This window comes from Mobula birostris, chromosome 10, assembly GCF_030028105.1.
Source record: "Mobula birostris isolate sMobBir1 chromosome 10, sMobBir1.hap1, whole genome shotgun sequence".
In the NCBI taxonomy this organism is placed as follows: Eukaryota; Metazoa; Chordata; class Chondrichthyes; order Myliobatiformes; family Myliobatidae; genus Mobula; species Mobula birostris.
This window is the reverse complement of record NC_092379.1, coordinates 134,099,309-134,114,783: the sequence shown is the minus strand read 5'-3', so window position 1 is coordinate 134,114,783 and position 15,475 is coordinate 134,099,309. Positions and strand designations below refer to the sequence as shown.

Genomic DNA, 15,475 nt, shown 5'->3' with positions numbered 1-15,475 from the left:
TCTATAAAATATTTATTGACTTGCTAGATAAAATTTATTTGAATGCATCAAATTTAAAAATAAGTCCTTGATCATTCGAGCTCTAGGCAGAATACAGTGGCAGCTGTACGTTGTGCTGTGCTTCAAAAATTTGGTTCTGTTGGTTGCAATAGAATGAAATTTCTGACTTCAATATAAAACACAGCTATTACTGTTTTAGCTAAAATGATCAAAAATAACTTTCTATCTACCTGCCACCGTGCACACCAATGTTGTAATCCAATTTTCTGTTCTATGGCTATGGAGAGGCTGCAGAAGGGGTTTACCTGGATACTGCCAGGATTAGAAGGCATGTGCTGTAAGGAGAGGTTTAACAGAAGAGCGTTATTTTCTCTGCAGATTCACAAGCTGAAAAGAGACCAAATAGAGGTCTATAAAACTGTAAGAGATTGGGTAAACAGCTGATATCTTTTACCAGGGTTGAATACATCGAATACAAGAGGACATGATTCTAAGGTGGGGTGGTTGGGGTAGGTACAAAGGAGAAGCGTAGGGGAGCAAATGGTAAACACAGGAAGGTCTGCAGATGCTGGAAATCTAGAGCAACACAGGCAAAATGCTGGAGGAAATCTGCAGGTCAGGCAGCATCTGTGGAAATGAATAAACAGTTAACGTTTTGGGCCAAGACCCTTTTTCAGGATTGAGAAGGAAGGGGGGGGCGACGTGTTGGGCAGGATGCTTTACACAAAGCGTGGTGGGTACCTGGAATGCCAAGTGAGGTAGTGAAGGCAAATGTTTATTTTTTTAGTAATTGATTGAGATACAGCGCAGAACAGGCCCTTCCGCCCCTTTGAGTCATGCTGCCCAGCAATCCCAGACTAATTTACAATGACCAGCAATTCAGAAGCTTTTAGAGAGGTACATAATATAGGATCAGAATCAGGCTTATCACCACTAACCTATGTCATGAGATGTGTCGTTTTGTGGCAGCACTACAGTGCATGACATAAAAATTAAAAAACTATAAGTTGTAATAAAAAGTAAATAAATTGCACAAAAGAGACGTAGTGTACATGGGCTCCATTCAGAAGTCTGACAGAAGGAGGGAGGAAGCTGTTCCTAAAACACTGATTGTGTGTCTTCCATTTTCTATACCTCTTCCCTGATGGTAGTAATGAGAAGAGGCATGTTCAGGATTGTGAACGCCTTCACTGATGGATGTCACTTTGTTCTGGGAACGTCTTTTGAAGATGTCCTCCATGCTGGGGGTGGGGGGAAGGCTGTGACTGTGATTGAACAATTGTCGTTTAATCCTCGCATCAGGACTGAAGGAGGGTTTGAAAAAGAAAGGAAGCTCTGATAGTCATAGAGTCATTGAGACATAGAGCACTACAGCACAGAAGCATGGCCTTCAGCCCACCTAGTCCATGACAAGCAGCTATTCTGTCCAGTTACATCGAGCTGCACTGAAACCTAGCCCTCCGTACTTCATCCATGTACTTATCCAATCTTTTCTTAAATGCTGAAATCGAATCCACATCCATCACCCCTGCTGGCAGCTCAGTCCACACTCTCAACATCTTCTGAAAGAAGAAGTTCCCCTTGCTGGTCTTCTTAACCATTTCACCTTTCACCATAAACCCTTAATCTCTAGTTCTAGTCTTACCCAAACACTGATGAAGGGTCTCGGCCCAAAACATCGACTTCTCCACAGATGCTGCCTGATCTGCTGAGTTCCTCCAGCATTTTGTGTGTGTTTCTCAGTGGAAAAAGCCTGCTTGCATTTATGTTATCTATGCCCCTCATAACTTTGTATACCTCTGTCAAATCTCATCTCACTCTCCTATGCATCACAGAATAAAGTCCGAACCCATTCAACCTTTTCTTGTAGCTCAGGCCTTCACGTTCTGGAAATATCTCTAAATTTCCTCTGTACTCTTTCAAACTTATTGATATATTTCCTGCCATTGTGTTCCTCTTCACGCCTCGTGGCACACTGGGCAGCATTTTTTACCATTTCCGTAGCATTTGACTTTTTTATGAGGTCAGGTTGCTAGCTCGGTGCTCAAACCAGCACGGATGGAAAGCGTGCAAGGAGCCGGCGGGATTCCAACTGGGGGCTACTTGCCTCGGAGTATGGCGCTGATGCCATCATACCTCCGGCTGGCATTTCCTGTTGGCAGGTGACCAAAACGGCACATATTACTCCAAATTAGACCTCAGCAACGTCTTTTACAACTTCAATATAAAACCCTAATGCAGGGCTTTGATCCCAAAATTCCTTTCCCCCCTCAGATGCTGTTCAACCTGTTAAGTTACTCTAGCAGAATGTTTGTTGCTCCATTTTCTCCATAATAGTTACCTCTTCAAGTACTGATCCCATTCCTTACTAAAAGTAAATGTATTGAGCTGCCACACAAAATCATCATCCATCCTCAAGGACTCTGCCATCCAGGCCATTTCCTTCTCACTGCTGCCATCGGGAAGAAGATACAGGAGCCTTAGATCTCACGCCATCAGGTTCAGGAACAGTTATTACCCTAAAACATCAGGCTCCTGAACCAGTGTGGATAACTTCACTCACCTCAACACTGAATTGATTTCATAACTTATGGACTCTCTTTCAAAAACTCTACATCTCATGTTCTCAGTATTATTTATTTACTTTTTTATAATTATTATTTGTTTTTGTGTATTTGCACAGTTTTCTTTTGCACATTGTTTTTTTGTCAGTCTTTATAGTTTTTTTATTGATTCTGGTGTATTTCTTTGTTTTACTGTGAATGTTCTCAAGAAATTGAATCTCAATGTATATGGTGATGTATACTTTGATGAAAAATTTACTTTGAAATTCAAACTTCAGATGAGGCAGCATGTTCCAGTGCACAGCAAGATGTTGTGTAAAGCAAGATCCTTACCTCATCTCCAATTTTCATACTATTACCATGACCTTTAAGCCTGGTTACTGAATCTTGTGTCATGGTCTGTAAGTCTTTAATCACATTAACCACGAAGACCTGCTGTTTAATAGTTTGCAGAATATCTTTTTGCTATTGCTGTTGTTGAATTGTGCCAGTGTTTTGCAGCAAATAAGTATTTTGTGACACCATTACCCTCTAATTTATTCCAGACCTAATGTACAGAGTGGAGCTCGCAGGTGGCTTGGGAGCAATCCTTCTCCTTATCACCTTCCTTGTAATCATTTACAAATGCTACAATATCGAGATGATGCTCTTTTACCGGAGCCATTTTGGAAGTGACGAAACAGAAGATGGTAAGCATTCGAACAAAGTCGCACTTCTCTGATGTTCAGCAGCAAATCATGTATTTCAACTCATTGTTCATTTGGAGGAGGAGTGGGTATTACATATTGCATTAGTGGTTTTATTTTTCTGCAAACCCAGGGTGTCACAAGGCGTTGATGTAACCATTTGTCATCAGAAAGTATAAGTGAGATAAAATATATTACTCAATATGGATGACAGGCTAACTGAACTGTATATTTTGTAAACTTAATAAAATGTCCAACTAAGTGTGATTGTCAGGTAATTTGTATTACCATTCACACACCGAGGCAATTACTGTGTTGCATTACATCGTGTTATCCCAACCAGAAGGCAGTTAGCTGTGTGGAGAAGATGAGTGTTTAAAATGCAGCTCTTTTATCCTATTTGTGTGTGTGTGTGTGTCTGTGTCTGTGTGTGTGTGTGCGCATGTGTGCTCCGTTTATCTGTGCAATTATATGTTTGAGCGTGTGTGAATGTGAACTCAACACGTCACAGACACTACTGAATTTCAGAGAAGTCTATTGTCTCCCTCTCCTTCATAAGGTTCATTTTCTCTAACATTCATGAAAGTCTACTGGGAAAGCAATTAATTGTTAGAGTAATACTTTTATCTAAAGCTCAGAACACATGCCAAAACTGTGACCCCTACTGCCAAGGAGATTACAAACATTGGGTGCTTCGGAGGTTGATCTTCCCTCTGGCACATCGTGCTGTTGGTAATATGTACTCAGTGGCCACTTCATTAGGTACAAAGTAGCCACTGACTGTACGCTCATGATCTTCCACTGCTGTAGCCCATCCACTTCAAGGTTCGATGTGTGGGGATTCAGAGATGCTCTTCTGCACACCACTGTTGTAATGCATGGTTACTTGAGTTACTCCTGCTTTCCTGTCAGCGTGAGGCAGTCTGGCTGATCTCCTCTGACTTCTCTCCTTTCACCCACAGTACAGTTGCTCACAGGATTTTTTTTTTAATTTTGTTTATTTTTGCACCATTCTCTGTAAATGATTGAGACTGTTGTGTTTGAAAATCTCAGTTGATCAGCAGTTTCTCAGATACTCAAACCATCCCATCTGGCACCAACAATTAAAGTCACTAAAATACATTTCTTTCCCATTCTGATGTTTAGTCTGAACAACAACTGAACCTCTTGACCATGTCTGCATGGCTTATGCATTAAATTGCTGTCGCATGTTTGGCTAATTACAGATTTGTATTAACGAGCAGGTGTACAGGTGTATCTAATAAAGTGGCCACTGAGTGTATTCCTGCCACTCATTAGCGCAACTCAAAATCCTGAAGTGGACCAACATGGTTCAGAACAATTTACGAAAGGCAGTAAGTGCTGATCTCACTGGTGATACCAACATCCCAATAAATAGTTCATAGTTCTATTTAATATCACAGAAGGTATACAATATACAACCTGAAATTCTTGCTCTTCGCAGATATCCACAGAAACAGAAGGGACCCCAAAGCCCCCCCATTCCACCCCCCATACACAAGCAACAGCAAAGCATTGACCTTCCCCTCCCTTCCCCATTTACATCAGCACCCTTTACCCACCAAGCAAGCAATAGCAAAGCCCCCAAGAAAGACCATGATCAGCAGTACAGCAAAAACTAATCATTTACCTGACAATTCGACATACCACAGGCTCTCTCTCCCTAATAAAGGGCAGAGAGGTGTCATGCAGTGAGAGGGAGACTAACAGGGAAAAAAAACAACTCGCTGATTGCAATGTCAAAGTCTGATGTTAGAACGGGAAGAACTCAGCAGGTTAAGCAGCATCTGTGGAGGCAAAAGTTGTGAATTAATATTCCAGGTCAATGAATGAGAGAGGAAAGATAAAAGTCAAAGTCAAAGTAAATTTATTATGGAAGTCTGTATATGTCACCATATAGTACAATGAGAATGATTTTCTTGCAGGCACTTACAAGAAAATAAGAAATACAATAGAATTTATGAAAAACCATACATAAAGTCTAACAAATAACTAAGGTATAAAAGAAGACAAATTGTGTTTATAAAAAATAATTAAATAATACTGAGAACATGAGTTGGAAAATCCTTGAAAATGAGTCAGTAGGTTGCGGAATCAGTTCAGAATTGAGGTGAGTGAAGTTAGCACAATGGTTCAGGAGTCTGATGGTTGTAGGGTAATAACTGTTCCTGAACATGGTAGTCCAATGCCTCCTACACCTGTGGTTCCCAAACTGTGATCTACTGATCCCTCAGTTAATTGTTAGTGTCCACGGCATGTAAAAGGTTGGGAACCCTGATTCTACACAATGTCAGCAGCGAGAAGAGAGTATGGCTTGGATGCTGGAGGTCTTTGATGATGGACAGCCAGTGTATTGACAGTATGTAGGGATGTATGGACTCTGGTAGATGATACATGGAATAAAATGGTCACGGTGGGACAAAGGCTAGAGGCTGCTGAGTTCCATTTAGTTCTAACTGCCCCTCATTCCCTCCCCATCCAGTTCCACCCATCGCCCTCCAGCCCCTATTTCACTCCTCCCTATCTACTGCTATGTACTGGTAATCTTTCATCTTTCCACGTAACCCTGAAACAGAGCCTTGACTCAAAACAATAACCTACACCTTCTCCCTCCACAGATGCTGCTTGATCCACTGAATTTTTCCAGTGTTTTGTTTTATTTTCTAGATTCCAGCATTTTGTCTTCCCAATAAACAAACATTACACAGACAATTTGCATAAAATAAGGTCCCTCAAATAGCTGTGTGAATATTGGCTTGGTATTTCCAAGTAGTGGGGATCAACTAGACTTGTGGAACCCCTAAGTGTCAAGTCTGGACTCACCTTGAGTGGATCCTACCAGAAGCCAACTCCCGCCTGGTCATCAAGAGTACTTCATAGAAGGTAGAACTTCAAACAGTACAGCACAGTACAGGCCCTTTAGCCCACAGTGTTGTGTTGACCTTTTAATCAACTCCAAGATTAATCTAATCCTTCCCTCCCACATAGCCTTCACTCTTCTATTGTCCATGTGCCTATCTAAGAGTCTCTTAAATGTCCCTAATGTAGCTGCCTCTGCCAGCACATTCCATACATCCTCCACTTTCTGCATCAAGCAACTTACTTCTGACATCCCCCTATACTTTCCACCAATCACCTTAAATTGATGTCTCCCCATATCAGTCATCTCCTCCCTGGGAAGTAGTCTCTGGCTGTCCATTCTGTCATGAGCAATAAAACAGGAAATGGTGTGCCCACCAGTGTGACAATGCCACATTTGGAAGCTTATTGAGGCTACGTCCCTCTTGACATACCTCACTGTCAAGGAAGACTTTAACACTAAAATTGTTTTAAAGTCCACAAATTTATGTCCAGGCACCATAGTAATGTGCTGGTTAGTGTGAGCTATTACAGCTTGTGGCATCAGATTTCAATTCTGACACCCTCTGTAAGGAGTTTGTACCTCCTCCCCATTAATGCATAGGTTTTTTCCAGGTGCCCAAGTTTCCTCCCTGATTCCAAAGACGTACCAATTAGTAGATTCATTGGTCATTGTAAATTGTCCTTTGATTGGGCTATGGTTAAGTAGCTGAGTTGCTGGGCATGTGGTCTGTTGGGTCAGAGGGGACCCTTCCACTCTCTGTCTTTAAATATATAAATAAATGTTGTGGTGGGATTTGAACTCACATCTCAGGTCTGTTAATCTAGGCCACTGAGTTTCACTTCTGGTAACGTATCCACAACACCATTACAGATGTGCTCTTGCTTCAGAAATTCATTTTTGGCTGTTAGAAGTCCTGAATGTTGAGGGAGGAGAGGGGGCTGAATTTGAAGTATCTATAAATGCACCAGAGATCGGGATCACATGGGGAATTACTGAGAAAGTGTTCAGGAGCAACTGATTCACAGGCCAAGGTACGGAGAGGAACAGTAAAGGGCAAAAGACGTAGAAGTAGTTCAGAGAAATCTGTTACTTGGAGGTGATTAGCTTCTGGAATGTAGTGCCTGGAAAATTTGTGAAAATACAATCAATAAGACCTTCACAAGGGATATGAATAGGGACTCAAGGAGAAATCATTTGAAGGACGATATGAAAAGAAAGGGGGAAACAGGACTGATTAGGTTTCTCTACAGACAGTAGGCATGAACTTCATAGACCAAATGCCCTCTTTCTCTGTTGTAGTTATTCTAGGATTAGAATCATGGGATCATACAGCACAACAGACTAGAAATAGGCCTTCGTCCCAGTCAGTGCAGAACTGTTGTTCTACCTATTCCCATTGACCTGCACCTGGACCATGGTCTTCATATCCGTCCCATCCATGTAACTTCTCTTAAGTGTTGCAATCAAACCTGCATCCAACACTTACACTGGCAGCTGATTCCACACTTGCACCACCCTCTATGTGAAGGAAATCTCCCTCAGGTTCCTCTTAAATATTTCACCTTTCGCCCATAAATTATGGCCTCTAGGTTAGCGCAACCTCAGTGGGTGGAAAAAACCTGCTTACATTTACCCTAGCTATACGCCTCATAATTTTGCGTACCTCAGTCAAATCTCCCATCATTCTTCTACACCCCAAGTAATAAACCCCGAAGTATTCAACCTTTCCCTATAACTCAGGTCAAATACCAGCAACGTTCTTGTAAATTTGCCATGTACTTTTTCAATTCTATTGACAACTTTCCTGTAGGTATGTGGCCAGACCAGCACACAATACTCCAAATTTGGCCTCAGCAATTTCTTATACAAGAAATATATTTTTGTCATTATAAATTGTCCTTTGATTGGGCTACAGTTATACAAGAAAGATATTCTTGAAATATATAGTCCCTTCTCTTATACCTGACATCCCAACCCCTGCACTCACTGTTCTGATTTATGAAGGCCAATGTGCCAAAAGCTCTCCCAGTGGACAATGTCCCCTGCCTTTCCTTCATCAACTTTCCTGGTATGCTGCTCAAAAAGACTATAAGGTTCCTTAGGCACAACCTACCACACACAAAGCTATGTTGGCGATTCCTGATCAGGCTCAGTCTATCTAAATACGTATATATCCTGTCCCTTAGAATGCCTTTTTATTTTCTCTTTATATCTGTGCCTCTTAGTAAATGTAAAGCAATTCAATGCTTTTGAGAGTCTGTGATAGTCAATTTAATGCATGACCTATACTTACTTTGGAGATCACAAATGCTCACAAGGGTTTTATTTGCCTAGCTCCAAGTGTATATTCCTTAACATCAGCATAAACCCAAATCTCTTGGGATAAACCTAATGTTCTCTACTTTAACAGTAGCATAGAGTACTTCATGAATTTAGCAGAACAGTGACAGTCAAGACACAGAAGTGGTTAGCACTCAGTACAGTAAACTGTTTGCTTTTTCCAGAATGAACGAGGCTTGTCTTATCAAGTCCCATTGTGTGTATAGTAAAGCTAAAAAGAATCAAGGATATTTGAAATACACTCAGTGGCTACTTTATTAGGTACTTCGCAAACAGGAGGAAATCTGCAGATGCTGGAATTTCAAACAACACACATAAAAGTTGCTGGTGAATGCAGCAGACCAGGCAGCATCTCTAGGAAGAGGTACAGCCGACGTTTCAGGCCGTGACCTGAAGGGTCCTAAAGAAGGGTCTCGGCCTGAAATGTCAACTGTACCTCTTCCTAGAGATGCTGCCTGGCCTGCTGCGTTCACCAGCAACTTTTATGTGTGTTGTATATTAGGTACTTGTTGGGTTTGAACAATATGACTGGCTGATTAAATATTTGCCATTAATGAGCAGGTGCACAGGTCTACCCAATAAACTGGCCACTGAGTGTAAGTCTCAATAATATTTATGGGTGGCATGGTAGCATAGTAGTTAGCACAATGCTTTACGGTACAGGCAGCCTGGGTACAATTCCCACTGCTGCCTGTAAGTAGTGTGAATTTTCTTCCCATGACCGTGTAGGTTTCCTCCAAGTGCTATAGTTTCCTCCCGCGGTCCAAAGACGTACTGGGTGGTGGGTTAATTGCTCATTGTAAACTGATCCATGATGAGGCTAGGATTAAATTGTGGGATTGTTGGGTGGCGTGGCTCAAAGGGCCGGAAGGCTCTATTCCACGTTGCATCTCAATTGATCAATAAATACATATGAAAGAGAAAGATGGATTTACAATTAATCAATTTTTGTTTCATTTTATTTAAATAACTTTAGATGGGTTTAACCATTGAATATTAAATAATTTCTTCACAGTATGAGCTCCCAATGGACAAGCTTTTAGAGTGCTTCATAACCGCATCTGGTAACCATGCACCTACGTCCACCTGCTGTGGAATGTGGATAAGTGGCAGAGATTCAGCTCCTGCTTCTTATCGCACTTGCTGTCAATTGTCAGTCAAAACTCTTTCTACACGATCAGAGAATGCCTTTCCTCCCACAGAATCTCAGCTGCTCCCAGGCACAGTAACTGACCTCTCCCACCTGTTATGGGATTTGGGATTTATCTTGGATAGCAGTGTTGCTTGGATGTTTACAATGAGGTTTTGAGCATTCCAGAAGAGGTGACTGGCAGAATTAGAATCATGTTTATTAATACTGACATATATCATAAAATTTGTTGCTTTCCTGCAGCAGTACAGTGCAATACATACAATATACAGTATACATATACACAGTATATAAAAACAGTGGACTCTGAATTCTGGTGAACTGGGCTATTGGTTAATCAGGGCAGCCACTTATTTGGGACAGCTCTTAAAGAACAGAAACTAATCAAGAAAATTGCCGGGATTCCCTTTGTTTATTTGGGACACTGTGCCGCTTAATTGGAGTAGGAGACTGCTGCCCAACAGATTCTAAGTAGCATCACTTGCAAGCACTTGTGCTGCCATGAGACACTACACCATGCTTAGAATGAACAGTTTTTAAATAGCGTCAGTTGCCTTTGTTTGTGTTCTGCTACTGCCGATTTCTCTGGGTTACCCAAATGGATAAATCTCCTGGGCTCTTTGATGTGGGTTTCTACCAAGCATCCTGTGTGGCCAATGTATGCTGCTCTGCATTCACGGAGAGAACCCAGTAAATGCCAGCCGTCCTGTGTCCCAGGTCATCTTTAACCCACATGAACTGTGATTTGAGCATTCGCAATGGCCATAGGATTGACTTCAATGGCACAAAACTACTGTGCTGTGCCAGTGGCTTTTGGGACTACCTGATAAAGGAAGCCATTGAACTAAAACCAGAGGAAAGGAATTTTAAGGAAGACGAAGGTCTCACTCGAAGTAAGAACTAGAATTCGATTATAAACAAGGTGGCAAAGTGGAAACCTGATTGGATGAGGACTAACCATTCAGGAGAGATGGACGACAGGGGTATGGGGTTTATATTCCTCTGGACTAGACATGCCCAGGCATCATCCCTGATGAAGATGGCAGAGTTTGTCATCGAAACGTCAGTTAAAATTGATACGTGTACGGGGCCGGGAGCCCAAGAGGAGTTTATTTAGCAGTCAAGAGGTTCAATTAATCTCAATTAAACTCGTAAACAATGTTCTTCTGATTTAATACTGGAAGGGTGCAGGAATGGTTTGTGGACCTAATTGTCACGTCAACTCCTCCTTTACGATCTCTCTAGATAATAAGGAATATGATGCATATCTGTCATATACCAAAATCGACCCGGATTCACTCACCCAGGACAACAGGAAGGAAGAACAGTTCGCATTGGAAATTCTACCAGATGTACTGGAGAAACATTATGGGTACAAATTATTTATTCCTGACAGGGATTTAATGCCAAGTGGAAGTAAGTAAACATAATTTATTCACATGTTTTTTTAATATTACAAAAAGCCTTACAATTTATTTCACAGCTAGAATATGTTGATACTCTTTTAGCCTTAGCAAATTATGACTGGAAAGATACAAGCTGATTGAATATATGAATGAAAAAGATCAAGTATGAAAAGGCTGTTGTCACTTGCTTTTGTTATTAACAGTTTCATTCATTTTATTAGGTTAAATTTGTTTGATGCTTTTGTTGCCTCCTCAGTAAAGTTCAATGTTCCAAGAAAATGGATGGGAGATTAAATCATGCTAAGAATCCAGTCCTCAGGATATATTGTTAAGCAGAGGCAAGCCAATTGTATTGCAATCCTGATTTTCCTCCAAGTTGCCTTCTTTTCTTGAGGGGTAATGCTGCCATTGTTACATATTGCGTGTTGAGTCAATTCAGTGTATGGGGTCTCCAGAGAGGGTGGCACCACAGCTTTTCTTGTCTGTTCTGGGGCAGTTCACTCACCTTTAGTCCTCACCAGATAGTCAACCCTCTCCTTGGCTCCAAGTGGCTGTTTGCAAGTGACACTGGCAGCATTCTAGTACACTGCTTTGATATGCAGGCTACACCAAGTGAAGGTACCCAGCGGACCTCATATCCTGGTGCAATAGAGACATACTTGTCCTGGGATGAGAGTCAGCTCTGGCAGACTGAGTAGATGAGTAGATGTAAGACAGTTCTGCAACAGTTCATAAGGAGCAACGGGCCTGACAAAGCACAGAAGAAGTCATAGTCATCCACTGCAACCAAGGAAGACCCCAGTTCTGTGACAACTACTTGTACCACTGGACCTAGACTTCTGAGATTGAGAGAGTGGAACTGTCTCAGTGTAATCGTTTTTCCACTTTAATTTCTCTCCCACACACAGGTTTCAAACTGTCTATCATACAATGGATAAATAATCAATGTTGTCATTTTAAAAAGCAACAAAATTAATCAATTCAGATCTGATATGGAAAGAAGGAGGTCAAAAGAAACCACCAAGGTTGTAAACCTATGCTTTCCCAACCTCACCTTCCCAGGCTACTACTGTCTGCAGGTCCCCTCAAGTCACTCATCAACCTGACTTGGAAATATACCACCATCACTGGACCAAACTCTAACTTAGGACACTGTGGATTGTTCTCACGTGGGTTGGAGCAGTTCATGGAGGAACTTGCCCTGTCCTTTCACAAGGACAATAAGAAATTTGGAACAATGAATGACTAATACCAGGGGGCATAACTTTAAGGTGATTAGAGGAAAGTATAGGGGAGATGTCAGAGGAGGTTCTTTACACAGAGAGTGATTGGTGTATGGAATGGTCTGCCAGGGGTGGTGGTAGAGGAAGGTACATTGGGGACATTTAAGAGCCTCTTAGATAGGCACATAGATGATAGAAAATGGAAAGCTACAGTATGTAGGAGGGGAAGGTTAGATTGACATTAGACTAAGTCAAAAAACTATCGCTACTTTGTGGGCTGAAGGGACCACACTGTACTGTAATGCTCTTTATTTAATAAATGATGACCTTCTCTACAATGTGAACATGCTGTTCTTGTGGAAGGGGAGTTCCAGACAAAAACAAAACAATTTGTCTTTGCTTCTGCAATACTTCCCCTTCAAGAGGCCTGTAAATAAGTCAGGATAGACATCAGTCATAGTGCCAATGGATTGTAGAACCTTTCAGTGTGTCCCTTATTTCATAAAGAGGCAAAAGGAAAAACTCCACAGCAGACTTTAAGATCATGAAGGAAATGCATGAAGTGTAGGTAATCTGCACCACACAGTTCCCTTCCCCGTATCTGATTCCCACTGATCTTCATGACGACCATAGAGAGATCCTTCTTATGGGTGAGAATCCAAATATTGTCTCTGAAATGCCCAGGTCAGGTATTACCTTCCTTCAAACAAATCCTTAAAATAAGGAAGTCCTAATACATGGTTTTATTTAGAGATGCAGCCCAGAACAGGCTCTTCTGGACCAATGAGTTCTACTATACAGCAACCCACCTATTTAACCCTAGTCTACTCACAGGACAATTTACAATCACCAATTAAGCTACCACCCATTATGTCTTTGGACTGTGAGAGGAAACCGGAGCACCTGGAGGAAACCCATGTGCTCACAGGGAAGATGTACAAACTCCTTATAGAGGACATCAGAATTGAACTCCGAACTCGGACGCCTCAAGCTGTAATAGTGGTTTATTGTCACTGCATTAACTCTTAATGCACCGTCCATTTGTGGCCTCCAATCCAAGTTCTAAACATGAGCTCATGTTGTTGATGATGCTCCAGGGGCAGCATTCCCTCAATCAGCAGTGAAGTGAATTATCTCATGGGGCCATCACTTCCAGGAGGCACATAGTACCCATGGGCCAAGTGATGGTGTCACTCCCTGGCAACACCAGGGAATGTACATCCTGAAGTGTGTTTTGTCACCAATCTGTGGGCAGTGAAGTCATGATCATCTCCATTGACATCCATTGATATCACTCAGGGAGCAAGAGAAATAATCGATGACACCACACCAGATATTTCTACAAAAGATTTTCTTATCTGCAGTGCCATGATTGCCGTGAGGGTAATTTGTTGCACTGGTGATTACTTTAGCAAATTAAAGTCTTTGTTCGTTTGCTGAGTTAAAAACAAATCCTCCTTGGGTCTTACAGTTTCATCCGATCTATTACTGTAGTGAGTTCAAGCCGAATTATTAATAATTACAACTCATTGCCATGCACTGAGTTTCATGTCATATTTATAACTTATTCACAGTATGGTCAATGTATAAATGCTTTGAATGGCACAGTAAAAATTTCTGGGTGCAGGCAAAGACTTCAAACTCTTCTCTGTATAAGTATCTTGTATTTTGTAACTACTTCATACTCATTGGGCCTCAAGAAACGTCTTATATCCTGAGGTCAGTGGCTTCTTTTTTTTAAATATCTTTTTTATATTCATTTAGAGATACAGTGTGGTAATAGGCACTTCCGGTCCAATGAGTCCACAGCGCCCAATTACGCCCATGTGGGAGGAAACCGGAGCACCCGGAGAAACCCACATAGTCACAAGGGGAACATACAGTCTCCTTACAGACAGCAGCAGGAATTGAGCCCAGGTCACAGGCGCCGTAACAACATTTCACTAATCACTACAGTTCTGTGCTGCCCCAAAGTGGAGCCAACATTGGACCCAAAGTGGGTCAAGAGAGGAATCTATCAATTTTGGTTTTAAAATAAACATTTATATTCTAGAGTCATTGAGCACTGCAGAATATAACCAGGCCTTTTGGCCCCTCTAGTCAATTTTGAACTTTTATTCTGCCTAGTCGCCTCGACCTGCACCTGGACCTATTGACTCTGCACCCACTGCCAATTATGGAGAAGGAACTCAAGGTGGTTCTGAATTTAGATCACAACTCTGAGGCCTTGCTCTAATTTACAAAATAGTCCATGGGCTACATTTCTCAATCTTTAGAACCACTTCCCCATTCTTTCCCATGTTTACTTGTAATTCCTTGACCGAAGTTTACTTCATTATAAGAGCTACTGCTGATTCTACCGTGCCTCATCCCCACACTTCATCAGACTGCCTATGCAAGGACTAATCAGTAATGGAGGAACAATGCTCTCGAGCACCTTCACTCCATCTGCACCAAGCAGGACTTCATGGTGGCCAGCCATTTTAATTCCACTGCCCACTCCCAATCCCACTGGAGGCCCATGGCCTCCTCTGCTGCCACGGCTATGCCACTCTCAGGTTGCAGGAGCAACACATCTGGGTAGCCTCCATGCTGATGACATGAACATCAATTTCTCTATCTTCCAGTAATCTCCACCTGCTCCCCCTCCTTTCTGTTTCTATTCCCCGTTCTGGTTCCCCTCTCTTTCCTTTCTGCTCACAAGTCTATCACCTCCCTCTGAAACCCCTCTTCCTTCCCTTTCTCCCATGGCCACTCTCCATTCCTGTCCAAATCCTTCTTCAGCCCTTTATCACTTCCAAGCTTCTCACTTCCACCCCATCCCCCATTCCCCCATCCTCCACCTCACCTGCCCTCACCTATCACCTCCCCCCCACCTTATAGTTCTTGCCTCTTCCCCCTTCCTTTCCACTCCTGATGAAGAGTCTCGGCCCAAAATGTTGACTGTTTATTTCCCCCCATAGTTGCTGCCTCACCTATGATGGATGGAGGGGAAGGGGAGAACTACTTCAAAAAGTATAGTCAACAAGCTTTGCAATACTTCATTTGAAGTGCACCGATCAATTCTAATCAACGTGGTTACCCAACATGAAGATTTAATGTAATATTGCAGTAATTCAATTTCAAAGGCTCCTTCAAGGAAAATGGGAAGATTTATAATCAATCATTATCAGAAGAGCTGCTGGCAGTGGCTTGTTCTGAAGATTCTATTGTGTGTTGTTT

General features: G+C 41.9%; 1 protein-coding gene across 1 annotated transcript in view; it reads left to right on the top strand.

Annotated features, from left to right (window-relative positions):
- Nucleotides 1–15,475, top strand: part of il1rapl2 (interleukin 1 receptor accessory protein-like 2) — a 676,009-nt gene that overhangs the window by 636,714 nt on the left and 23,820 nt on the right. The window contains exons 7-8 of the mRNA XM_072269776.1: nucleotides 3,110–3,253; nucleotides 10,870–11,040. Coding sequence (XP_072125877.1) covers nucleotides 3,110–3,253; nucleotides 10,870–11,040 — 315 coding nt within the window. The remainder of the gene's footprint in view (nucleotides 1–3,109; nucleotides 3,254–10,869; nucleotides 11,041–15,475) is intronic.